General features: G+C 47.8%; 1 protein-coding gene across 6 annotated transcripts in view; it reads right to left on the bottom strand.

Annotated features, from left to right (window-relative positions):
* Window positions 1-13,815: 13,815 nt before the first annotated feature.
* Tpx2 (TPX2 microtubule nucleation factor) overlaps window positions 13,816-22,554 on the bottom strand; it is a 36,902-nt gene continuing 28,163 nt past the window's right edge. For 5 of the 6 annotated variants that reach the window (XM_052183934.1, XM_052183932.1, XM_052183933.1 and 2 more), the window contains exons 12-17: window positions 19,683-19,775; window positions 18,307-18,483; window positions 17,227-17,373; window positions 16,332-16,443; window positions 15,583-15,770; window positions 13,816-14,254 (exon numbers count right to left, since the gene is read on the bottom strand). In XM_052183934.1, the coding sequence (XP_052039894.1) occupies window positions 14,147-14,254; window positions 15,583-15,770; window positions 16,332-16,443; window positions 17,227-17,373; window positions 18,307-18,483; window positions 19,683-19,775 (825 nt within the window). In that variant the 3' untranslated portion in view covers window positions 13,816-14,146. The remainder of the gene's footprint in view (window positions 14,255-15,582; window positions 15,771-16,331; window positions 16,444-17,226; window positions 17,374-18,306; window positions 18,484-19,682; window positions 19,776-22,554) is intronic. The other variant, XM_052183938.1, reaches the window with a different exon arrangement.

Below are 22,554 nucleotides of genomic sequence, written 5' to 3'. Positions count from 1 at the left end.
CAGGGACACTTCTGGCCCTCGATTTGGCTGTTTTCCCAGCACAGTTTGGCTTACCTTGTAAAGTTCGATATCTCTACATCCCCAATGCCCCTTAGCTGCCCCCATGGTGAGTTCACAGCCTGGGCAGGGCTACATGCTACCTATCCTGTGCCTACCATAATAGCCCAGGGACTAACTAGCAAGGTTGGCTGAGAGTCTGGACTGCTTTACTGTGGTGGCCCTTGATGACATCCCCTGTTACCTCTGTGGTTATCAATATATCACCTGTCATGCGCTCAGAGAGGGCCCACTAAGGGCCAGGACTAATGATGCTAAGAGGTTTCTCTACCCAGCTCCCAGGACCCACACAACAGAGCCTAAAGATGCAGAGACTGATGCTGGGAGAGGCAGAAGGTGGGGAGATAAATGGCTTCCCCCGAACCCCCTCAGCCTGGTGAGTGGCATCAAAATGGTCAAACTCAGAGCCAGCTCTCGTCACAACAGACTTTTATTCTAATCTGCTGTTCTTGTTAGGATTCCCACATAAAATTAGCTACCTGGAACTTTCACCAACTCTAGCCGGTTACTTGAGGAGCATTGTTGGGTAGTGAGGTCAGAGGCTGATGTCGCTGTGTCTTCTTCAGTTGTTCTACCTATGTGGGTTTTGTTTGATTGTTGGTCAACTTGATGCCAGCTAGGGTCATCTTAGAAGAGGGAACCTAGGTTGAGAAAATGCCTCCGTAACATCAGCCTATAGGCAAGTCTATAAGGCATTTTCCTGATTGGTGATTGGTACAGAAGCCCACTGCGGGTGGTGCCATCCCTGGGCGAGCGAGTGGTCCTGGGTTGTATAAGAAAGCAGGCTGAGCAAGAAAGGAGGAACAAGCCAGTCAGCCCCAGGAGCCCCCGTGGCCCCCGTGGCCCCCGTGGCCCCCGTCGCCCCCGTGGCCCCCGTCGCCCCCGTGGCCTCCGTGGCCTAAGCTTCAGTTCCTGCCTCCAGCTTCCTGCCTTGCATTTCTTTCTTGCTTACCCTTCATGGTGAACTGTCAACGGTAAGCAGAAATAAACCCTTTCCTCCCCAAGCTGCTTTTGGTCGTGGTGTTTTATCACAGTAGTAGAAAGCAAGTTAGACAGGGTCTGTCACTGAACTTAGGACATTGACCACTAATTCAGCTGGGCTGCCTAGGTAGATCCCTCTGCTCTGCCTCTTTGCCTCTCTAGTGCTGGGGTTTCAAGTACTGCTGCATGCAGCTTTTACATGAGTGCCAGGATGGAACTCAGGCCCTCAGACCTGTGGGGCCAGCACTGTACAGTGCCTACCAGGGCACCCGGATGCCTCACAGCTGACCCTCTCTGGGACAATGCTTTCTGATGAGTGGGTCTTCCCAGCCCCAGGACATTGTGCCTTTGATCTTGAAGCAGCCCTGTTGGGTATAGGAGTCAGGGGTGCTACAATAGAGGTGGAGACCACCAGCTATGAGGATGGCAAGGGTAGTGGTCTCTTCTGATGGAGGACCACCTGCTCCCTAAAGGAAGCTCATTGTTTAGAGACCCATGGGCACCCAGGATGACTGAGAATTTGTACCCGGCCTGTGTACGGAGAACACTTAGCACAGAGCACAAGGACCTGGGACTTGGTAACATGGTGAACCCCGCAGACAGAGAGCTCAGCTGCTTTGCCTGTTCTACCAAAAGTGTCTTCTGGGGGGTTGGGAGGCTGGAGTGGTTCTGATCCGTGTGCGCATGGGATAACCAGGTCCTGTCAGCTGCTCCCCAGGGAGTTCCCAGGCACAGGGAGGGGCACGGGGAAACTTCTTCAGCCCTGCAAGAGGCTGCCAGAACCCCTGCCCACCTAACTCACGAAGGGGTTTCCCCTACCCTGTGCCAGCTGCGCAGACGCCCTTTGCCTCTGTGGGGCCAAGGCAGGAAGTGGGACAGTGCCAGGCCCAATTAAACCCGCCAGGGGAATTAAGGTCAGCAGGATGCAATTATGCCTGTTGGATTTAACAAGGCCAGAGAGAAGGCCTCTCTAGCCAGAGTTCACGGCTCCTTAGGCCTCTTGCCCTGGGCAGCTCTGCCTTCCAGGAGCACAGGCTCCCAGTCCTGCCCATCTCTGGGCAATCTCACCGGGAATGCAGGGGTTAACTCTACCCAGAACTGCTTCTTGGCACCCCAAAGGAAACCAGACAGGCCAAGAGGCTTTACAAGGACCTGTTGGAGGAGACATTCCCCGCCTGACCCTTCTCCGAGCTCCACTGTGATGGAAAATCCAGGCAGTTGAGCAACGGCTTTTCCTCGCCTTCCACTCCAAGCCTTCTTTGAGAGTCACTGGGACTGTCATCAGCACATTGCTTCCTTGCCCTCACCCACTCTGAGCCTTGTCAGACCTTCTGTCTCTGCCACAGTCCCCCATGGGTGCCGCTTAGGTTGGTTGGTAAGGAGACAACAGGGCATTTAAGCCTCCTGTGTGGATGTTCTAGCTCCTTATATGATCCGTTATAGCTATGGCTGGATAGATCAATAGGTGAGTTATGTCAGTACAGACACACACAGTCACGGTGAGAGCGGGTGACACTGAGGTCTGAAATACACAGCAGAGTCAACGGCCATTCTCAGAAGCTCTCTCTGCACCTGAACTTGTGGGATTTGTTTCAGATGAGGGCTGCTTGGGATGGGGTGCTAGGAATCGTTCTCATTTTAAGCAGCACTTCTGACGGTGCATATGCAAACCCAAGTCAGAAGATTGCCAAGCCAGAGACCCACTCACTGAAAGGCAGGCGTGGCCAGAGTCCCCACAGAGAGCTAGCTGTGAGACAGGCAGTCTCCTGGTAAGTCTCAAAGGTACAGCCAAAGGAAAGATCTGAGGACGAACATCCCTGCGTCTTAGCCCAGCTTCCGGACCAAGCTGCATGCAGAAACACCTGGGGGTGGGGGTGTAGGTGGGGGTAGGAGTGTGGCAGTTCAGAACCTGTGATGGCTCCGCCCCTCTTGAATTCAAGCCGGTTAGATCAGAGCTTGAGGCAGGGGCATCTCCCCAGAAGAATCTGAAGTGTAGTCAGGGGCTCTCCTGGGGCAGGAACCGCTTCTCCCTTGCCTTGAAAGCCCTCCAGGATTAGAGGAAAGGGATGTGCGTGGCAGGTGTTGCTTCTGATTTGTGGGGCTGTGTGCCCTTCCCAGATCCCACAAGCCCAGGTGTTAAGAACCTCATTGCCATCAACCCTGGGTCCCAAGTGGTACACGGTGCTGTGGTGGTTAATGGTGACAGACACTGATATTCACGCTGTGCTGGCTCTGTGCCAGAACCAAGAGTTGTTAGCTCCTCTTGCTGTCCCAAGTAGGCATTCCCTTTTCTAAGAGGAAACTGAGGCACGGGAGAAAGAGACTGGCGGCTGCAGAGGCACAACCAGAATTTTAACCTAAACATCCCCTGGACCCTATAGGCTTCATTCCAACTGTGCCAGAAGCAATGGCCATTGGAAAGTAAAATCTCATGTGAAGAAAATGGTGGTGAAAGCCTTTAATCCCAGCACTAAGGAAGCAGCGGGGACAGGCTGCATGAGGTGAGACCTTTTCTAAAACAAAACAAAACAAAACCAGGAAGAAGAATATTGAGACACTGTCATCAACTTGGTGCCCCAGTAGGAGTTCTATTAATATGAAAGAATAAATACTCCTTCTTTGGCATGGCTCTGGTACAAGGGAAACCAGTCCAGCCCCTCCCCTGCTCCTTCCCCCACCCCAGCCCAACTTCTGCAGCATAAACAGCGAAGCTAAAAATAGCTACCTAATGACGTCAGAGGAACAAGGTCGTCTGAAAACTGCCCACAGCCACTGGACACCTCCCTATAGGATCAAGTGGCAGGAGGGTACCCCAGTCCGGTGCAGCTGTTCCAAGAACAGGAAATGTCCCTGGAGCAGCTTGAGCGCAGTGCAGGGGACTGCAAAGCGACAAGGGGGAAGTGCAGGTGGGTCCCAGAGTGGTGCACCGGGCAGAGTTCAGACCCCAGGAGTCAGTAACCTGTTCTGGGAGTTATTCTCAACACATGATCCCAGGAAATGGCTCAAGAAGTGGGGAATGCGTGTTCCGTCCTGTTGTGTGGACAGGCGGCTCCTGGCCTGGCTGGCCTCTGTGCTATTTTTAGAGCTCCAGGTCTCTTGGCTAAGTAAGCTGTGTGACCGTAAGAATGAGGGGATGCCTGACCAGCTCCAAATGCCTCGTGGGTGGACAGGGCCCTGCCCGAGACAATGAAGGGTGCCCAAATCAACAGTGAGGCAGGGGCTGAGGAGGCCCCTCCTGGATTTAGCTCACCTGACACCTGGGCCACTCTGTCAGTCATTCAGGGTTGCTGAAACTTGTGGCTTTGGTGATCAGCAGCTGCCACAACCCGGACAGGAGCCTGCACATCTGGCAGGGCAGGGCCCACACAGAGAGGACGCCTGTTCTGCTAGCAACAGGTTTGTTTAAAAGGGCGAGGATCTGTCCCTTGTCTGTGAGAGGCTTAGCTGGAGGCCCACCCCCAACATACACACACACACACACACACACACACAAGGTTGAGTTCAGTGAGGCCCTAGATCATAAGCAGAGATCTAGGCACCACCCTTCAGGAGCCCCTGAAGACACCCACACCCATACAAAGTTTCTTTCTCCACAAGAAACTTTGGGGGTACACAGACCTTGCCACTTCCAGCATCATTAAAAAAAAAACAAACCAAATCCTCTGGTCTGTCACGTGACTTATTGGAAGGATGTATGGAAAGGCATGTGTCCCCATCTTCCTCCTAGTCTTGCAGTCTTACTGAAGAGATAAACATCCACTCAAGGAACTCAGGAACAGCTGGAGAGGGAAACTCCCCAGGGCACTGGGTAGGAAAGAAAGCTAAGCTTGCTCAGCCTGGGAGCTTCTGCTGAGCCTGGGCACTTAGGGTCACATGACAGAGCGGCTGCCAGCTCTGTGGGAACCTGAGTCAGGATCAGCAGGTTGTTTCCCTGGCACGGTGGTCCCCACACTTGGGCATGCGACACTCTCCCTTGGAGGGCCTCTGAAAACACGTAAGCCTGGTCCCATACCAAGGGTGTCTGATTCACTGGGCCCACCGCGAGGGTAGTGAGTTTGCACTTCTAGCTTTGGGTGATGCGGACCCTGGAGCTTCCTGGAGAAAGTTCTCAGGCCAAGATGCTGAGCCTCCTTCCCTCTGCCCAGAAGTTCGTGGCAGTAGACAGCAGTGTCAGTTCACGGAAGGAAACCCAGACACTCACCTCACCATCCCGCCACGCTGACTGCTTGCTTCCTGCACTGGTCTCTCTCATCACCTCACTACACACTTCAAGAAAGTCAGAAAGGCCTATGTGCAGAGGTAAGGAAGCAGAGAACAGGCCAAACCAAGCTCAGGGAACCCATCGCCAAGACAGCAGCCAGGGGCCAGAGGACAGATCGCCACCGCTCAGCTGGAGCCTGTCCCTAGCCTTTCTAGCTTTTGTGAATTCCCATGAGCCTCCTCCCTTGCAAAGAAAGCTCCCAGGTTTCTTTCCACTGGCTTCTAACTAGGAGCCACCGAGCCTGTCCTGTCAGGCTGGTGGCCAAAGGGTGAGCAGCAGGGGCTTCTGGTGACACATGCCCACTGACAACTAATACGGAATATGTGACTCAAGTGCGGTCCACGTGGTTGTGATCACAGAAGCTAGCAGTCACCATCAGTGCCCAGTGCCCAGTGCCGAGGGTCATTTTAAAGCTGGGGAAATGTCCCCTTCACCAAGCTGGAGGAAAGGCCCATTTGGGACGCACTGGTCCAGCCACCTTTTCCTCCCCATCTTCTCTATTGGAGACTGAGTTTTCTAGCGGGCTAAATACAAGCTTGATTGAATACAGCCCAAAGGTGACCTTGAACGTCTGCTTCTCCTGTTCCTCACTCTCCTAATCCCCGGTGCTGGGGTTAGTGGCATCGTGGCTGGTTTAACCCAGAGGCTGGGAATTGAACCCAGGGCTCTTGGTGTGCCAGGTCAGCACTCTTACCAACTGAGCTACATCTCTACCCATATCTCTGCAACTAAGATGAGCTCGAAGTCCAGGGGATTCAAATGTCATGCACGAGGCCTCGAAGCCAGAGGCGCAACTCCCAGCTCCCTAATATCAGGTTTATTTAAGTATCCTGTGTTCCTCCTGAAGTTTGGACAAGGATACAAAGCAACCAGGCCCCTGGGCTGCCAATGCCATAAAAGTGAAGTGCAGTGGGAAGAAATAAAAGAGAGAAAGACGAGGTGTCAATTTTATTGTAATATTCTAAACTACCTCCAACAACGGGAGGACCACTTGGAAGGGGCGGGGCAGGGGGGCCATCTTGGATGGGGCCAGGGGCAGCTCTATGGAGTCTGTTAGTGATTGAACATTCCGTGCAGTCTTTAACCAGTTCCAAGGTCAAGAGAAACATCAGAAAATATGCGTGTGTCAGAGGACAACATTATTCAGGGATTAGTCCCCTGGAGTGATCTGGGCTAGATTTCCGCTTGCAGAACAACCCTTGGAAAGTGCTCAACAAGATAGCACACTGGCCTCCGACATGCTTTATTGAAGTGCATGTGGGAAAACCAGGCTGGGAGCTAGGGTGATTCTCCCAGGGCAGAGGGGCAGGCTTCAGAAGAACATAAGCATGAAGGTGGACACCGGTGCCTAAAGAGAATACTCTGCAGGTATTTAAGAGGAAAAGAGCCTTGAGCATTGTCCTGGCGCAACCCTCCTCACAAGAGGAACAGAGACTCTGCAAAGAGGAATAATAAAGATTGTCCGTAACAGGAGCGAGAGTATAATCTCCACTCCCACACTTGCACATCACAGCCCCCAGACTGTGAAAGACCAAGGACTTTCTCCTTTCAAATGTGACCTGAAGGCCCGAGGACAAGAGGTCCACTGTGGATACAAACTTGAAAATGTGGTCACAAGTTTGGGCTTTAAACAACATAGCTAGAATTATTTCCAGGAAGGCTTGGCTGGGCGCCAATACGCTTTTAAGTTTTGTTTTGCTGGGCACGGGTGTCAGCAACACAGACAGCACGTTGGCTAGAAGCAGGTTTCCATTCTGCAGGTAGGAATAACGTGCAAACAAGTTGCATGCCAGGGTAGCGCCTGTGCTTTTCTTTTCTTGTGGGTCAGATGGCGTGCTACATGTGCTTGTCTGTGTCAGTGGCGTGTCCAGGTGCATGTGTGTGTGAGGAGGCCGGAAGCCACTGTCAGACACTGTCACTCTCCACCCTGTTGAGACAACTGTCACTGAGCTCTGCAGAGCTGCTGCTCTTCCTTTGAGTCTGGCCTTTTTCATAGGTGTTGGAGTGCAGATCCAGGTCTCCATGCTTAGACAACAAGCACTTAGTCAACTCTGTTTGCCCTTAGCTCTGACTGTAGCTTTCAGGAAAACTTGTGTCTCTCTGTGTGTGTATATATATACATGTGTGTGTGTGTGTGTGTGTGTGTGTGTGTTTGAGAGCAAGTGTGAACATGTGAAGGCCAGGCCTTGGGTGCTGTTCCTGGGGCACTCTTTACCTCATTATTTTTTAAAGAATTTTTTTTTTAGTCTCATTTTTCTTTCCTTTTAAAAAATACTATTACATTTATTTACTTATTGTGTACATATGTGTGCCATCGCTTATGTGTGAAGGTCAGAGAATAACTTGGGGCCATCATTCTCTCTTTCTACCATATGGGTCCCTGGAATTGAACTCAGGTCATAGGGCTTAGTAGCAAGTACCATGCATTTATTTATTTTGACACAGAGACACTCAGGGGCCCAGGACTGACCAGTTAGGCTAACCCGGCTGCTAGCAAACCCCAGAGACCTGCTTGCCCACCCCTCAACACCAGGATGACAAGGACTGCACTTGGTTCATAGCACACGGGGTCTGGGGAGTGAACTCAGTTTCCCAGGCTAGCCAGTGAGCCATCCTCCCAGCCCGTTTGCTTTTGACATTTTTTTTCTTTTTTCCTTTTTTTTTTTTTTTTAAAAAAAGCTTATATTTTACTAATGAGGTGAACCGGCAAGATATTAAAGTTGATACAGACCTGACATGTTAAGGGGAGGGAAATGAGGACAATATTGTCTCTAGAGCCCTGAACAATCCTTCACAAAGCAAGCATTTTCACCAGGGAGAAGCAAACTCTGAATAGAGTAGTATGCTGCAGTAAAATTAGTATTTATAAAGTACGAGTGTGATATAAGTATGGATATAACGGAGGAGGAGGCAGAGGAGGAGGAAGGGATGGGGAGAGACTGACTTTATACTACATATAAGCAGGCTACAGTTTCATGTGGGAACACAGCAGCTCTTCTGTGCCGTGGCTGTCAGCAAGTCACCAGGAGCCTGGAGACACATCTGCCCTCACACCGAACACGGTTAAACACATGGCCCCGACTGATTCTCCCGGTTATTGTTTAACAGCCTGACATGCTGAGATCTTCTTCTCTGACCTTTGCTCCTGAAAGAAGACCCGAGAATACTGTCGAAGTCCAAACAAGCTGGGCAGCAGCCCTTGGCCAAGGGTCTTGGCATGTTCAGCCGCCTGCCCACAGCGCTGGGATGGGCCCTGAAGATCGGGAAGGGCCAGCATTCTCTGCCCAGTCTGGGTTTTTTTTATTTGTTTGTTTGTTTGGTTTTTTGGGTTTTTTTTTTTTTCCCTAAAGAGAGAAGGGCAATTGATGTCTCTAAGCCAGCATCTTTTCCTGATAAACCTAACTCTCCTCCAGCCTGCCTGACTCTGCAACCACACTTTCTCCAAGTGAGCTGCAGTTTTGAACACTGCTTTCGGGGAGCCTAGAACCACAACACACAAGTCAAGGCTCGGCTTCTGTAATACGGGACAGTAAAGAGCAAACTCCACCACCGCTGTTTGTGATGTCAGCAATGCTCACAGTGCCCGAGTCCCTCTGACAGCATCAAGACAGTAGGTATACCAGAAGGCAGAGGAAGCACAAGGCCCATGCCTCTGCCCACCTTTTCTGTAGCAACTGTTGGCTTGAACTTAGTAACAAATTGTCCTGGAATTCTTGGCCTTGGAGCAAGCATGTTGGCTCCCTGGTTACACCTTCGTCACTGCTCAAAGCACCACACCCTTTAACCTTCCTGCTCTTTCCATAGGCCTGGGTTTGTCCTGTCTCCAGGAAACTTTATATGTTGCCTAAAATGAGCATCCCAGCAGGCTGAGGCAGATGGCAGCTCAGGCTTCAGAATGTTGACCAGCTCCTAGGGATCCACACCACCAGACTGAAACTCAGCCTCCACAGAAATAGGAGCCTAGCCACGTGGCTCACAGTTTTTTTAACTGCTACTGTCAGCATTGAGAAACTTCCCCCAGAGACTTCTACAAAATTGAAAAGAATGATGCTAGAGGCAGGCTAGGGCTACAGACATGTAATCCTAGCACTTGGGAGGCTAAGGCAGTAGGATCATGAGTTCAAGGCCAGCCTGAGCTACACAGTGAGGTGAAAACCAGCTGTGCTAGTAAGGAGCTCTGTATAAGTAAATAAATTTCTCTAACAGGAAACAGGTTCAAGTAGGCCCTCCAGGTAATAAATAGCAGCACCCTCCTCACACCTCAACAAAGCCATCCCAAGGCCAGCTGCTGCTCTGCCCCTGGGTTTCAGGACTGCCACCTTGCTAGATTCCCATAATGCTTTGTGCTCAGGAAGCGAGGACATATTCTAGAGCAGGAGTTCCGTCGATGTGATTTGTATCTCAAGATAAAGGCAGAGGTGGGGACATGTATGCAGAGGTGGGGACATGTATACAGAGGTGGGGACATGTATGCAGAGGTGGGAACATGTATGCAGAGGTGGGGACATGGACATGTATGCAGAGGTGGGGACATGTATGCAGAGGTGGGAACATGTATGCAGAGGTGGGGACATGGACATGTATGCAGAGGTGGGGACATGTATGCAGAGGCTGCAGGGGATGGGGATACAAGAAACTGCTGACACCATCTCAGGGGGGGGCAACTGAGCAGGGGGACAACTTTCTACCTTCACAGCTTTGAACCATATGCATGCCAAGTACAAACTTTATAAAAGAAACAAACAAAAAACATCTAAAGTTAATGCAGTAAGCCTGGAAGCTGTGGGGCATGCCTTTACTCCCAGCCTGGTGTACAGAGTGAATTCCAGGACAGCCAGGAGCACAGAGAAACCCTGTCCCGAAAAATAAAAACCAAAATTAATGCTGTGCCCCCACAGTACTGAGCTGCGAGTTGTGAGTCACAGCCCATCTTGCTAAACAGTTGTTTGTATTCAGGTCTCTCTGAAATGCTACAGCAAACAGCACCAACCACAGTCTGCCAACCACTCAACTCTACTTTCTACAGACAGAAACTCTGTGGAAAAGAGCCTAGAAGTAATGAAACAGCAACCAACATGGAAACCAAGCTATAGAGTGAGGGCGGGAGGAAACCTGACATTGACCTTTCACAAGTTAGTAGGAAATAGGCAACGGGAAGCCACACGAGTCAAAACCATCTTGAGATGTATTCTAAATTGTGGGAATTTCAGCATTCTGCATGTCAAATGTTGGGGATTTTTACAAAATTGCCTGGCAAATATTAGCCAGATTTCTTAGTAAAATCCAGTAAACTCTTTTCAATGTTATATTAGGAAATGCCAGTTTAATGGAAACTAATGGAAGATAAAAGGCACCGAGATCAAAATAAAGATGAAAGCCAGGGCTGGGGCTCTGGCCCAGCTTAGGGCTGGCGTGCACTGCTCTGGCGGAAGGCTTGAGTCGTCACCAGCACCCACCTGAAACTCCAGTTCTCACAGGGACCTGACACCTCTGGCCCACATAGGCACCTATGGTCATATACTTAACAACTAAAATGACCGTGTCTTACAAAAATCACACTTCTGTGGAAAGTAGTTACATGTATAAAATGTCCAAATGTAGAGATGCATTCACCCTCTGTTTGTGTTTGTTTTCTTGGAACAGAATCTCACCTTGGCCTTGAACTCAGAGATTCACAGCCTCTGTCCCCGGGTGCTGGATTATAGGCGTGCACCACCAAGCCCAGCCTTAAAATGTGCAAAGTTTTATCTCAGGGCAAGCTCTTGGTTCAGAAAAAGGTCCAAGTTACCCAAGTGTAGAAAGATGAAACTCCAGGGCACAGCCTGAAGGGATAAAGAGACAAGATGGCTGTGGGCTCTCCACCTTCCTTAAACGCCTGGGTGAAGGCACCAGAGCTTACCATACTCTGTCCCTCTCGGCCCTTGCACAAAGTTGTGTCCCCATGATCAGCCAGGTCCCCCCTACAAGGACTGAGTCCTTGTAGGATCACAGGAACATGCCTCATGTGCTTAAGTTTCCCCAGCATCAATGGTGGTGAGTCTTGGGCACAGCAGAGAAGAACCACAGAGGACAAGGGACCAAGACATGTAGGGAAGACATCAAATGACCAGAAAAAAAGAAAGCTCCAAGAATGGACAAGCAAATCGCAAGGACTGACTGGGGCAAACCGGATTCTCCACTCCCCAAGGACGAATCCTGTGTGTTTGTTTTTTGCTTACTTTCTAGATCCAGACTCTTGGCGGGAAAGCACATTCAGAGGGGCTGGAGCGACGGCTCTGGTTGGGAGCACACACTGACCTGGTGAGGAAGCCCGGCTGCACTCCAGCTCAGGGGATCTGTTGGTGTCTCAGGCCCACACTGAGCATTAGAACAACAGCACTTAGATACAGCTGTGCTTACTATCTCCTGGACAAACTCCAGCCGGAGCTGCCGGCAGTCCCTTCCTGGACAGCTCCGCTTTGGAATCCCCGGGCTTCCTCAGAAATGTGCGCGGCTACTCGCTTTCAGACAGGAAGTACAGGCATGTGTTGTGGATTTGATCTAACAGTTGTATTGTGTTAATTGGGTTCCCAAAATTGCACAAGAATGCGCATGAAAGGCACTGGTGGTCCCTGTCCTCAGTTGGTTTTGACTGGTAACTAAAGGTGTCAGCGGCTGATGGCTGGGCAAAGAGAAAGAGGTGGGACTTTAGGATTCTCTGGCAAGGGGAAGACAGATTGACAACCACCATGCAGGGAAAGGTGACAACCCAGGCCTGAGACGCAACAGCCAACATATAAGAGCCACCCCTGGGTCTAGGGCAGATTTTAGTAAGTGATGAGTTGGGAAAATGGAAAGGGAGTGTGTGAGCTGGGTTAGGTTTGGGAGTGGCCCAGCCATTGAGCTATTTAAGACATACTGAAATAGAAGGCTGTGTGTGTGTGTCTATTTGTCGGTCTTCCATTCAGGAGCCCAGAACATTGGATGGGCATGGAGGAACAGTGCTGCCGCAGCTGGGTTAATTTGAGCAGGATTAATTAGCAACTGCAACAGGCGTGTGCCCACTGTCTGCCTCCCTGGTACAAACAAGTGTTTTCTATTGCTTTTGTTCTCACTGGATCTGCAGAGGGAGGAGTGGTGCCAAGCTGCAGACATTCGTGCAGCACCGTGTTTTTGTGAAATAAATTGATTACAGATGCCCTTTGCACTGCTTTGTGGGCCTCCAGGAGGACCAAGATCACACATGCTGCAAGACACAATATCTGGCTTCATCACTCCCAGCTGGATTTACAAAGGCTTGTATAAATTTTAAAAGCGGTCACTGCATGAACAACAACAAAAACAAATATAAAAATAGGCTTAATACCACATCCAGTGCTGAGGACTTCCTAGCCACAAAATGAATGCCTCTTGCAGAGGACCCAGGATTGGTTCCCAGAACCCACACGATGTCTCACAGCTTTGGTCCCCCTTCTCCCCAGAGTTGTTGGCTCGAAAGGAACATTCTGGGATGAGCATCGGGAAGACAGATCAGTTTTTTTCCGGGGTGAATTGAGTGTTATATTGTTTGGGGGAAGTGGGTAGAAATAGCTAGGGTGCGCAAAGGTCATTGGCTGAAAGCTAAGGTCCTGAGATGCCTCATTAGCATGAAATCCACATCCATACATGCAGGTAAAAAAATCAACTTATTCAAGGCCAGCCCTGGTCTACAAATCAAGCTCTAGGTCAGCAAGGGCTATAGAGAAACCATGTCTCTAAAAACCAATTATATAAAATAAAATCAAGAAATCTCAGAAGGAAAAAGACTACAGGCTCTTTTAATTGGAATGCAGGCATCTGCACTAGGCAACAGTCACGAGCCTGGAGCACCCACAGGCTGACTGCTAGCATTTAGGTATAAAATGCCCACCATGGGCGGGTGTGTTTCTTGGTCCATAGCTTGGCACTGCTTTGGGAGGTTGTATGTAGAACTTCCACCTGCGAGGCCCAGCTGGGGTATGTAAGCCAACAGGGACAGGTCTTCAAAGGTGCCAGACCAATCTTTTTTTTTTGGATTTGGACAGGGTTTCTCTGTATAGCCCTGGCTGTCCTGGAACTCACTCTGTAGACCAGGCTGGCCTCCAACTCAGAAATCCGCCTGCCTCTGCCTCTCAGAGTGCTGGGATTACAGGCGTGCGCCACCACCGCCCAGCTGTGCGAGACCAATCTTAACTTCCAGCCTGAGTTGTGCTTTCTGTCACAGAGACTGAACTGTATCATCTCATGATCCATTCCAGGATAAACTGGATTCCTGCAAATAAACTCTTGTGACCTTAAAAAAAAAATTATCCAAGTCAGGTTAGAAACTGTAGGCTGTGGCATTCCATCGTCAGCATCACAATAAAGGTGCTTCAACAGCAGCCCTGTAAGGTCTCTCGCAGCCGTGCAGTCTTCCTTGGTGCCATTACAGAGGCACCTGCGCCTCACAGCACAGGCCTCCTTCATTCTGAACAGAGAAGGAATCCAACAGACTGGCTGCTTCACACTTACACTGTGACTCAAACGAAGGCCCAGGACTTGAGTGCCTTTATTTTATGCTTAAAATACATACATAAAGGGGAAGTAGTGGGAGATTAGGTAAAATGTAGACTATGCTAAATTATACTTCAATTTTAGCCAGCGTTAAGACCAACAGGAAAGGGCCAACTAATGTCTCAGGGAAGTAACTACAAAAGTCTGATTAAAGTCTAAATGAGCGGTGCCTCATTAGCTTCAAAGTCTCTGTGTAAGCGACCTTCAAAACACCTGGCCTCCACAGTTGTCAGGTATGCTTCCACACAGGGTGAGCGGGAAGATGTGTTCTCCACGCCTGTGATGTAGATGCAGCTTCTACTGGAACCGTGTGGAGAACTTAGGAGACACCGGCACAGTCAGAGGCAGATCGCTTGATTTCACCTCTACTGCTGAGTACTTGCGTATTGGATTTGCCTTGTGTACCTGCAGAATAAGAAAACAGGGTTACAGAGGTGGACACCACACAGCTATGTGCACAGTTGTTCTGTCTGTTAGTGGAGAATGCTAGGACAGGTGTATAGGTTCCAATTACAAATTCAGGGGAAGGAGAAGTACAAAGCCCAAACAGGTATCCACCATTGCTTAGCATGTGCCTGTGCACGCGCGCACGCGCGTGCGCGCACACACACACACCCCTACTGAGAATTTCAAACTTATCCCCAGTGTAACTGACTAGGGATAAACAGAGCCTTGCTAAACTGTAGCAGACAAAAGCTACAAGTTAAACATTTGTGACAGGAGTTGGAGAGATGGCTCAGCAGTTAGGGGCACTGATAGCTCTTCTAAGGGGACCCATGTTCCAATTCCCAGCACCTACACAGCAGTTCACAATCATCTGTAACTCCAGCACTAGGGTATCTGACACCCTCTTCTGACCTCTGAGAGCACCAGGCACACACACATAGTGGATATGCATACATGCTAGCAAAACACTCATATGTATAAAATAATAAATAAGGGGCTGAGCAGTTAAGAGAATTCTCTTCCAGAGGTCCTGAGTTCAAATTCCCAGCAACCACACAATGGCTCATAACCATCTGTGATGGGATCTAATGCCCTCTTCTGATATGTCAGAAGACAGCTACAGTGTATTCATATACATAAATAAATTAATTTTAAAAAATTGCTAGAGTTGCTGGGCAGTAGTAGTGCACACCTTCAATCCCAGCACTCAGGAGGCAGATCCATGAGTTTGAGGTCATAGTCAGTTCTACGGCAGCCAGGGCTACACAGAGAAGTCCTTTCTGGGGGAGATGGGGGGAGGGCAAAATTGCCAGAGTAAAATTTTACGCTTATTTGATTGACTCTTAGTATTTAACGAAATCACAAACTAAAACAAAAGGCAGAAGAGAAATCATAAAAAAGGGCAGCACAGCTGGGGAAGGAGAGCGCCGTCCATCCTTGTGAAGAGTTTAAGACCAACCTTGGAGTGAAGCAATGTAATACAGTGATAGGCAGCACTGGTTAACAGGGCGTTGCCACTGGCCTATACTGAGAATTGCATGAAGAAACACATTTATATCGGGAACAAATTCAACAGGCAGGTATGGGGGCGGTGTGTGTGTGTGTGTGTGTATAATAACCACAAAGCAGCGGTGGCTGAGGTCGAGGGGACCCAGGAGACTGTGCTGCTGGCTTGGTTACACTCGCTGTCAGTGTAAATGATGACTAGTTTGTCCAGGATCCACCAGAACACAGAACAACAGAGACAAGCCAGGCTGGTGAGCGCCTAATGCCGCCCAGTAGATTACCAGTTCTTTCCGGAGCCTGGCCAGCTCCTCCTTCTGCTGCTCCTCTTCCTGCTGCCTGACTTCCTCCAACTTCTGCAGTTTCCAGGCCTCCACCTCAGCCATTTTCTTCTCCAGCTCCTGCCGCTCTTTGGCTCTCTTCTCGGTGGCCAGCTGAAAAGGTTCCTGGACTAGAGAACCAGAAAGGTTCTCTGAGTACAGAAACAAAGACAATACAATGCATGTGCAGCACTCATGAACCAGTCCCCGCCCAAGACTAGGCCAAAAGGCCAGGGAAGCGTGGAGTGAAGCCACTCTCCATGATGTAGAATGCTGGGGAGCCATCAGTGAGACCAGAGGTGAAGTCGCTTGTCCAGCCCTGCATGCCGCTCTCCTACATAGCTATTGTAAGACAGAAGTACAGGAGCCCCAACTCCCTGCCACACTGTCCAGTGCCTAAGAAACCAATCTCTGTACAGAAAGAAATGCCAACCCCTCCCTTCATCTGCTTGCTCTTCTTGGGTGTGGGCAGCCTGTGATTGTGTCTGCCAAGACTCCTGTTCTATCAGTCTCCCCAACACACTTGACAATACTCAAGGGGAATCACTGGCTTAACACAAGCAAACGGCTGGCTCTAAGGGAACAGAGCCACCATCCCTTCAGACAAAGCAGTTCTTGTTAACAGCATTATTCTGATACAACTGAGTCCTAGCATGCCCTGCAAAGTTTATCGTTTTGCCCCAACTCCCAAGATAGTACATAAAAAATACTACCAGCAACTGATTTTTTCTCTTTCTTGGGAACAAAGGGCTCTTGGAAGATCACGGTGTTGGGACGAGCCTTGAAGCAAGCTGCTTCCTTCTGCTGCTTCTGTTCTTCCTCCAGCTGTTAGAAGGAAAGTGTCAGCCGCATATAACGTTTGCTGTCTATTGCAGCAGGAACACACATCCTGAAGGTTGTGGACTTTGTGACTAAAAAGATAGAGCTTTCTATCCCTTTATTTCTTTTAAATGAGTAATTAGATCCAGAGGTTCCATTAAACTTTGGTTAATGTTTGTTTTGAGGTAAGACAGAGAACAGGGAAAGCGGCAATATTATATGCCAATTATATCACTCTATAACCAATCATTTGTCTTTTATCACTTATTATGATAAATAAAAAACAATTATATCACATACCACGTTGAAAAAGTTGCCTGTCTTATTAAGAACCAATTCTCCCAACCTATTTCTTACCAAAAACACCAACTTAAGGAAATAGATGAGATCTTACAGATACTCTCAACTGAGAAGGAGTCTCACATTCCCCAGGAGACTATTAAAGGAGAGATGAGCAAAATTCAGGTGCTAGCCAAATGCAACTTGAACCAAGAATAGTCTTTACATGTTCCAAGGATCAAATATACATACAGGGGTGAGGGGAGGCAGGGAGAAAATACCTGACAGAAGTCATATGTAACCTATAAAACCTAAAATAAATATTGCCTGGACTTTTACAGAAACCTTGATATGACTCCTGGTTTATATAGAATATATTAAAATAATCAAATCTGACATCCCAGATGATTTCAGAATAGAAAGTGAATCTAGCAGACCAATCTATAGGCCTGCAACCTATAGGCCTGTAACCTATAGGCCTGCCCACCCACTACTGCTCCCCATTCCTACCTGAATCTTCCACTGTTCAGCCTTGCAGGCACCTCTCTTGTCTGTCTCCAGGGAGAAAGGCTCAGCTTGGGTCACATTCTTGACCTTTTTCTCTGGCAGGTTAATGGTGTCAAAATGGGGCACAGGAAGTGCTTTGAACTTGGGCACCTAGGTAAAGAAGAAAACAGAGCAACACAAGGAGCTGCCATAAGCAGGGAGGCCAGGAGACACTCGCCGAGGACCCCGGGTCCTACCCGGGGCTTCAGTGCGTCCTCACCTGCATGTCTCTGAAGAAAACAGATCGATCAGAAGAAACTGTAAAGAACGCTTGCCAGACATGGTGATGCACACCTAGAATTCCAGATCTCCAAGGATCAGGAATTCAACACATCTACCTAGATTACATGTTGAGACAATGTCCCAAAAGCCAAACAAAACCAAATAAAGCCTGTTAGCAAGTATGAGGGTGAACATTTTGTCAACTTGATATAAACCAGAGTTATCTGGGAAGAAACATCTGAGAAAACATGGCCAAACAAGCCCCTCCTTCCCAAGCTGCTTTTAGTTTTATCACAGCAACAGAGAGCAAACTGAGACAGAGATAAAGCAATATTTACTCCTGAATATGTGTAAGAACCTGAAAGACAAGCAGACAAATTTAATTTACAAAACAGGATGGTCTAGCTGAAAAGCCACAGACCTTTTTAGATCCAAAAAAAAAAAAAAAAAAAAAACCCTAGGTTTTTCTCCTAATTCTTCCAAAGCCCAATAAACATTTCATAGTGGGTCATGTAGGTATCAGTGGGAAACAATGACTTCAATAGTGATTTTATATAGAATTTTATATACTTTTTGTTTAAAAGTATGTTTTTATATATTTCTATATAGTAATTTTATATAAATCATTCTCTGAGTGAAATGTATTATACATGCTTGTAATCCTGGTATGTGGAAGGCAGAGGCAGGGGAACAACCACAGATCCAAAGCCAGTCTGGTCTACATAACAAAACACTGCTCAAAACAAACAAACAAACAAGAGAAGGTTCCCTTTGAGAGATCAAAGAATAATAGTCTGCAAATTACATAAATGAAACACTTACCTCCCCTTTCTGCATTTCTTTTATTTTTTTCTCCTTCTGTAACTGGCGTTCTTTGTCCCGGGTATCAAAGGAGAAAGGGCACACCTCCACATTTCTTGCCTCTGGAATGTGGGGTTTATAAGGCACCCCATAATGTGGCACAGGTTGAGCTTTTATCACTACTGGTTTCTCCTCTTCCTAAGAGAGAAACTACAGCTTAGAACCAGGATTCCTCATCTTTCCCCTGCTTGCCCAGCTCAGAATGAAGTCTCAGAAAGCACAAATGGTAGACCCTACTGTTAATGTAAGTCACTGAGCACCGGATGACTTTCCGTTCAAATAGACAATGCCCATTCAGCGACCACATCATTGGTCAAAACAATGTGAGAGCACTGAGTAAATGACTAACAAAGTAACTCTTTAAGAATCTCAAGTTCCTCAAAGGAATGTTGGAATAACTGTATGACATCAGACAGGTAAAATAAAAACTTGAAGAAAGGTTCCAAGTAAGCACATTTACACCTTAGACTCTGACTCAGCCTCCACTAAAACATGTGACAGAAATTAATGGTTGCCAAACCCAGAATAGGACCAAGTAAGTTGTCTGGGTTCAAGCTAGTAACCTAAGATTACCAAGTATTTGAGTTTCAACTGATCCTATAAAAAGGTTTATGCTGATATCTATTATAAAATTACCCCAAGTCTGCATATTTATAGATAAAATAGGAGATGTAATAAGAAGCTAGCATGATCAATGACAATTCACATTTAACAGTCCCATAACTCATCACCCTCAGTCACTTTTGTGACCCATAGATATGAAGGACAATATGAAGTAATTGCTTCATGTGAATATTAAAAGTCCCTCCCTGAGCAGTGACAATAGCTCAGGAAACTCTTGACCATGTTACAAAGGCTGCATGATCCCAATGCTACAGGAATGCAGAGGCTTAACTGCAGACTCGAACCCATTATCACTGAATGTTGAGTCACACCTAAGCCAGCTTCAGTGTTCTCAGAGGGACAAAGCATAAACACGGTCAGACGTTCCTATCATTCTTACAGACAATGCCACACAAAAGCTGATTGCCTTTGGGCCCCATTAAATATAGAGAATGATTAAGAGGAGGACTGGTCATGAAAAAGGAAAAGAAGGCCAGGCGGTGGTAGCGCACACCTGTAATCCCAGCACTTGGGAGGCAGAGGCAGGTGGATTTCTGAGTCCAAGGCCAGCCTGGTCTACAGAGTGAGTTCCAGGACAGTCAGGGCTACACAGAGAAACCCTGTCTCGAAAAAAAAAACAAAAACAAAAAAAAAAAAAAAACAAAAAAAACAAAAAAAAAAAAAAGGAAAAGAAAAAGAAGACTAAGACTCCCCCTCTCTTCCCAGGGAATCACCTCCTCTTTGGCGGGCACTCGGATCCTGTTCTTCAATGCAAACACTGGCGACTTAGGAACAGTGGCTGGAATTAACTTCTTTTCAGGAACACCCTAGAAGAAGGGCACAACTCAATTAGACATCCCGGAACAATGCTGCATAAAATGCTGCATAAAATGCTGAAACCAGGCCAGGAAGAGAAAGCCCAGCTGAGGGCCCGCTTGCTGAACAAGCCTCACTTCTACTTGACTCCATAACCCACGGCAGGATAGACCTAAATCCCAGAGTTGTCTCTGATCTCCACGTGAGTACACAAGGACTAACACTCTCATATAAACATTTCTCTCTCTGTCTGTCTCTCTGACACATACACACACAAAATTAAAAGATCACATGCCAAGACATCAGAAGCCTCCATGGTTTGCACCCTCAGGCCTCTAGAGTCCCACTCTAGAAAACCCACACTGACAGATGTGTAAATCCTTTAAACACATTAACCTTTGTGTATCTTAACACACCCGCATGCTCAAGACTTCAATCACACCAGCTCTGCCCAAGAGCCATTTCTTATCTCTGTCTCATGCTACTCACACCCATCTCTCAGTCTTTACCACCTAACAATCTTAGTGTGAAACAAAGAAAAGGAAATCCCCTTCTTTAACTTCTTACATAACAACTTTTCCTTCCACAAATCATGAGAATTGATTCCCACTGCAAACTGTCTGCACAGCTGCTTCTCAGGGGTTTTGACGCTCCTCTGTGTCCCCAGCACCACTCACGGTGTCTCCAGCACACTGTGAGGGTACACAGGGCCGAGCTGTGCCCCGGGAGCTTAGCAGATGCTCTTGGCAGGCTCCCAGAGGCAGGCTCTTGAGCTACATTTTGAGATTCTAGGGCTGAAAGTTAAGAAACTTCATCTTGGTTCTGCAAACAACACTTAAAATGTTTTTATAGGCAAGCCACATATGCTTTTTAATGAGTTTTCTAAAAAATGAAGATAGAAAAGAATACATCTAAGCTAGTGTGGTAGCACATGCCTTTAATCACAGCATGTGGGAGGCAGAGGAGGTGGACTTCTGTGAGTTCTGGGCTAGTCTGGTCTATACAAGGAGTTCCAGGACAGCCAAAGCTACGCAAAAACTAAGGAAGGAAGGAAGGAAGGAAGGGAGGGAGGGAGGGAGGGAGGGAGGGAAGAAAGGAAAAAGAATTTATCTAATGTCTGTTTTATTCACTGCTTTGCTAGAAACTAAGAATGAACTGAAATTAGTGAAACTGATGAAAGCTACAAATAGCTGTGTCAGTAACCTCAGACATCAACATGAATTATGGTAACAATGAGATATGAGGGGTAGAACCATGTAGTGTTTAAAGAGGTGACAGACTCATAGCCCAGTTCCGTATATTAGATACGTGGTGGTAGAGTTCCTTGTTTTTAAAACAGAAACTAAGAACAGAATCTCTCAGAGTTATGAGAAATAAAATAATCTATGTAAACTTAGGACAAGGTAGGCATGGCTGTGCATGCCTTTAATTCCAGCACATGAGAGGAACGGCAGGGGCTCTCTGAGCACAAGGCCAACCATGGCTACATAGGGAGAGCCTGTCTCAAAACCAAACCCCAAATACCCTAGCACAACACATGCGCTCAAAGGTATATATAGTATTCCTATCATTAGTGCAGCTATCAGTACAGCTGCTTACTGTGTCAGGAACCCTAAGCTCTTCCCCTGAGCGCTCTCTGTCCTTAACTCAACAAACCAAATGCCAAGACTGGGATTCTATGGAAGAGCCCAGAGGATTCTGAGACAGCTGATGAGACAACTCTCCTCAGCACCCCACTCACTGTTTTAGTCACACCTTCCCTACACATACACATACACACACACACACACACACACACACAGATAGAGAGAGAAACACACAGACAACATAGAAACAAACTCAGAAAGAGGTATATGAAAAGCTTCCAGTTAGATAAATTATTAATTCTAGGTACAATCATGATTTATATATATATATCAAGTTTTTTGTTGTTTTTTTTTGTTTTTTGTTTTTTCCAGACAGGGTTTCTCTGTGTAGACCTCGCTGTCCTGGAACTCACTTTGTAGATCAGGCTGACCTCGAACTCTGAAATCCGCCTGCCTCTGCCTCCCAAGTGCTGGGATTAAAGGCGTGCACCACCACCACCACCCGGCTATATATCTAGTTTTGAAAGTGTACCATGAGGTTGCTTTTGGTTTATGTGAGGAAACAGAATAAGCAAACTAGTGCCCAGATACTATATTACAGCTTCACTCATCATGGGTGACTCTGAAACAAGCAAAGGGAAAGACAACAAGTTGTCCCGTAAGCCAGGCACAGTGGCCTGAACCTGCAGTCCCAGCTACTAGGAGGCAGATGTAGGGACACCTCTGTACCCTAGACAAGCCTGAGAAACAAATTCCCCATCTCAAAGGAAAACTTAACTATTTAATAGTGTATGTGTGATTCTAGCCAGGTGGTGGTTGCGCACACCTGTAATCCCAGCACTCTGGGAGGCAGAGACAGGCAGATTTCTGAGTTCAAGGCCAACCTGGTCTACAGAGTGAGTTCCAGGACAGCCAGGGATACACAGAGAAACCCTGTCTCGAAAAAACCCAAATCCAACTGCCCCCCCCCCCCCAAATAGTGTATGTGTGCTTATTTTATGAGACTTGAACATTTACAGATCTTGGCTACCTATGCAAGGTTCTGAAACCAATCTTGCAGAAACTGAGGGATGGCTCCATATGAAAGAGGGACAAGTGTCAGCCATCACAGCAACACGATGACAGCACAAGGATGTCAACTCTACTGCACACCATCAAAGGCTGCCTCCTCCGCCAGGTGCTCAAAGCTCCCCTCTTCTGCAGT

This window comes from Apodemus sylvaticus, chromosome 5 (assembly GCF_947179515.1).
Source record: "Apodemus sylvaticus chromosome 5, mApoSyl1.1, whole genome shotgun sequence".
Lineage (NCBI taxonomy): Eukaryota > Metazoa > Chordata > Mammalia > Rodentia > Muridae > Apodemus > Apodemus sylvaticus.
This window is presented reverse-complemented; position numbering and strand designations above follow the sequence as displayed.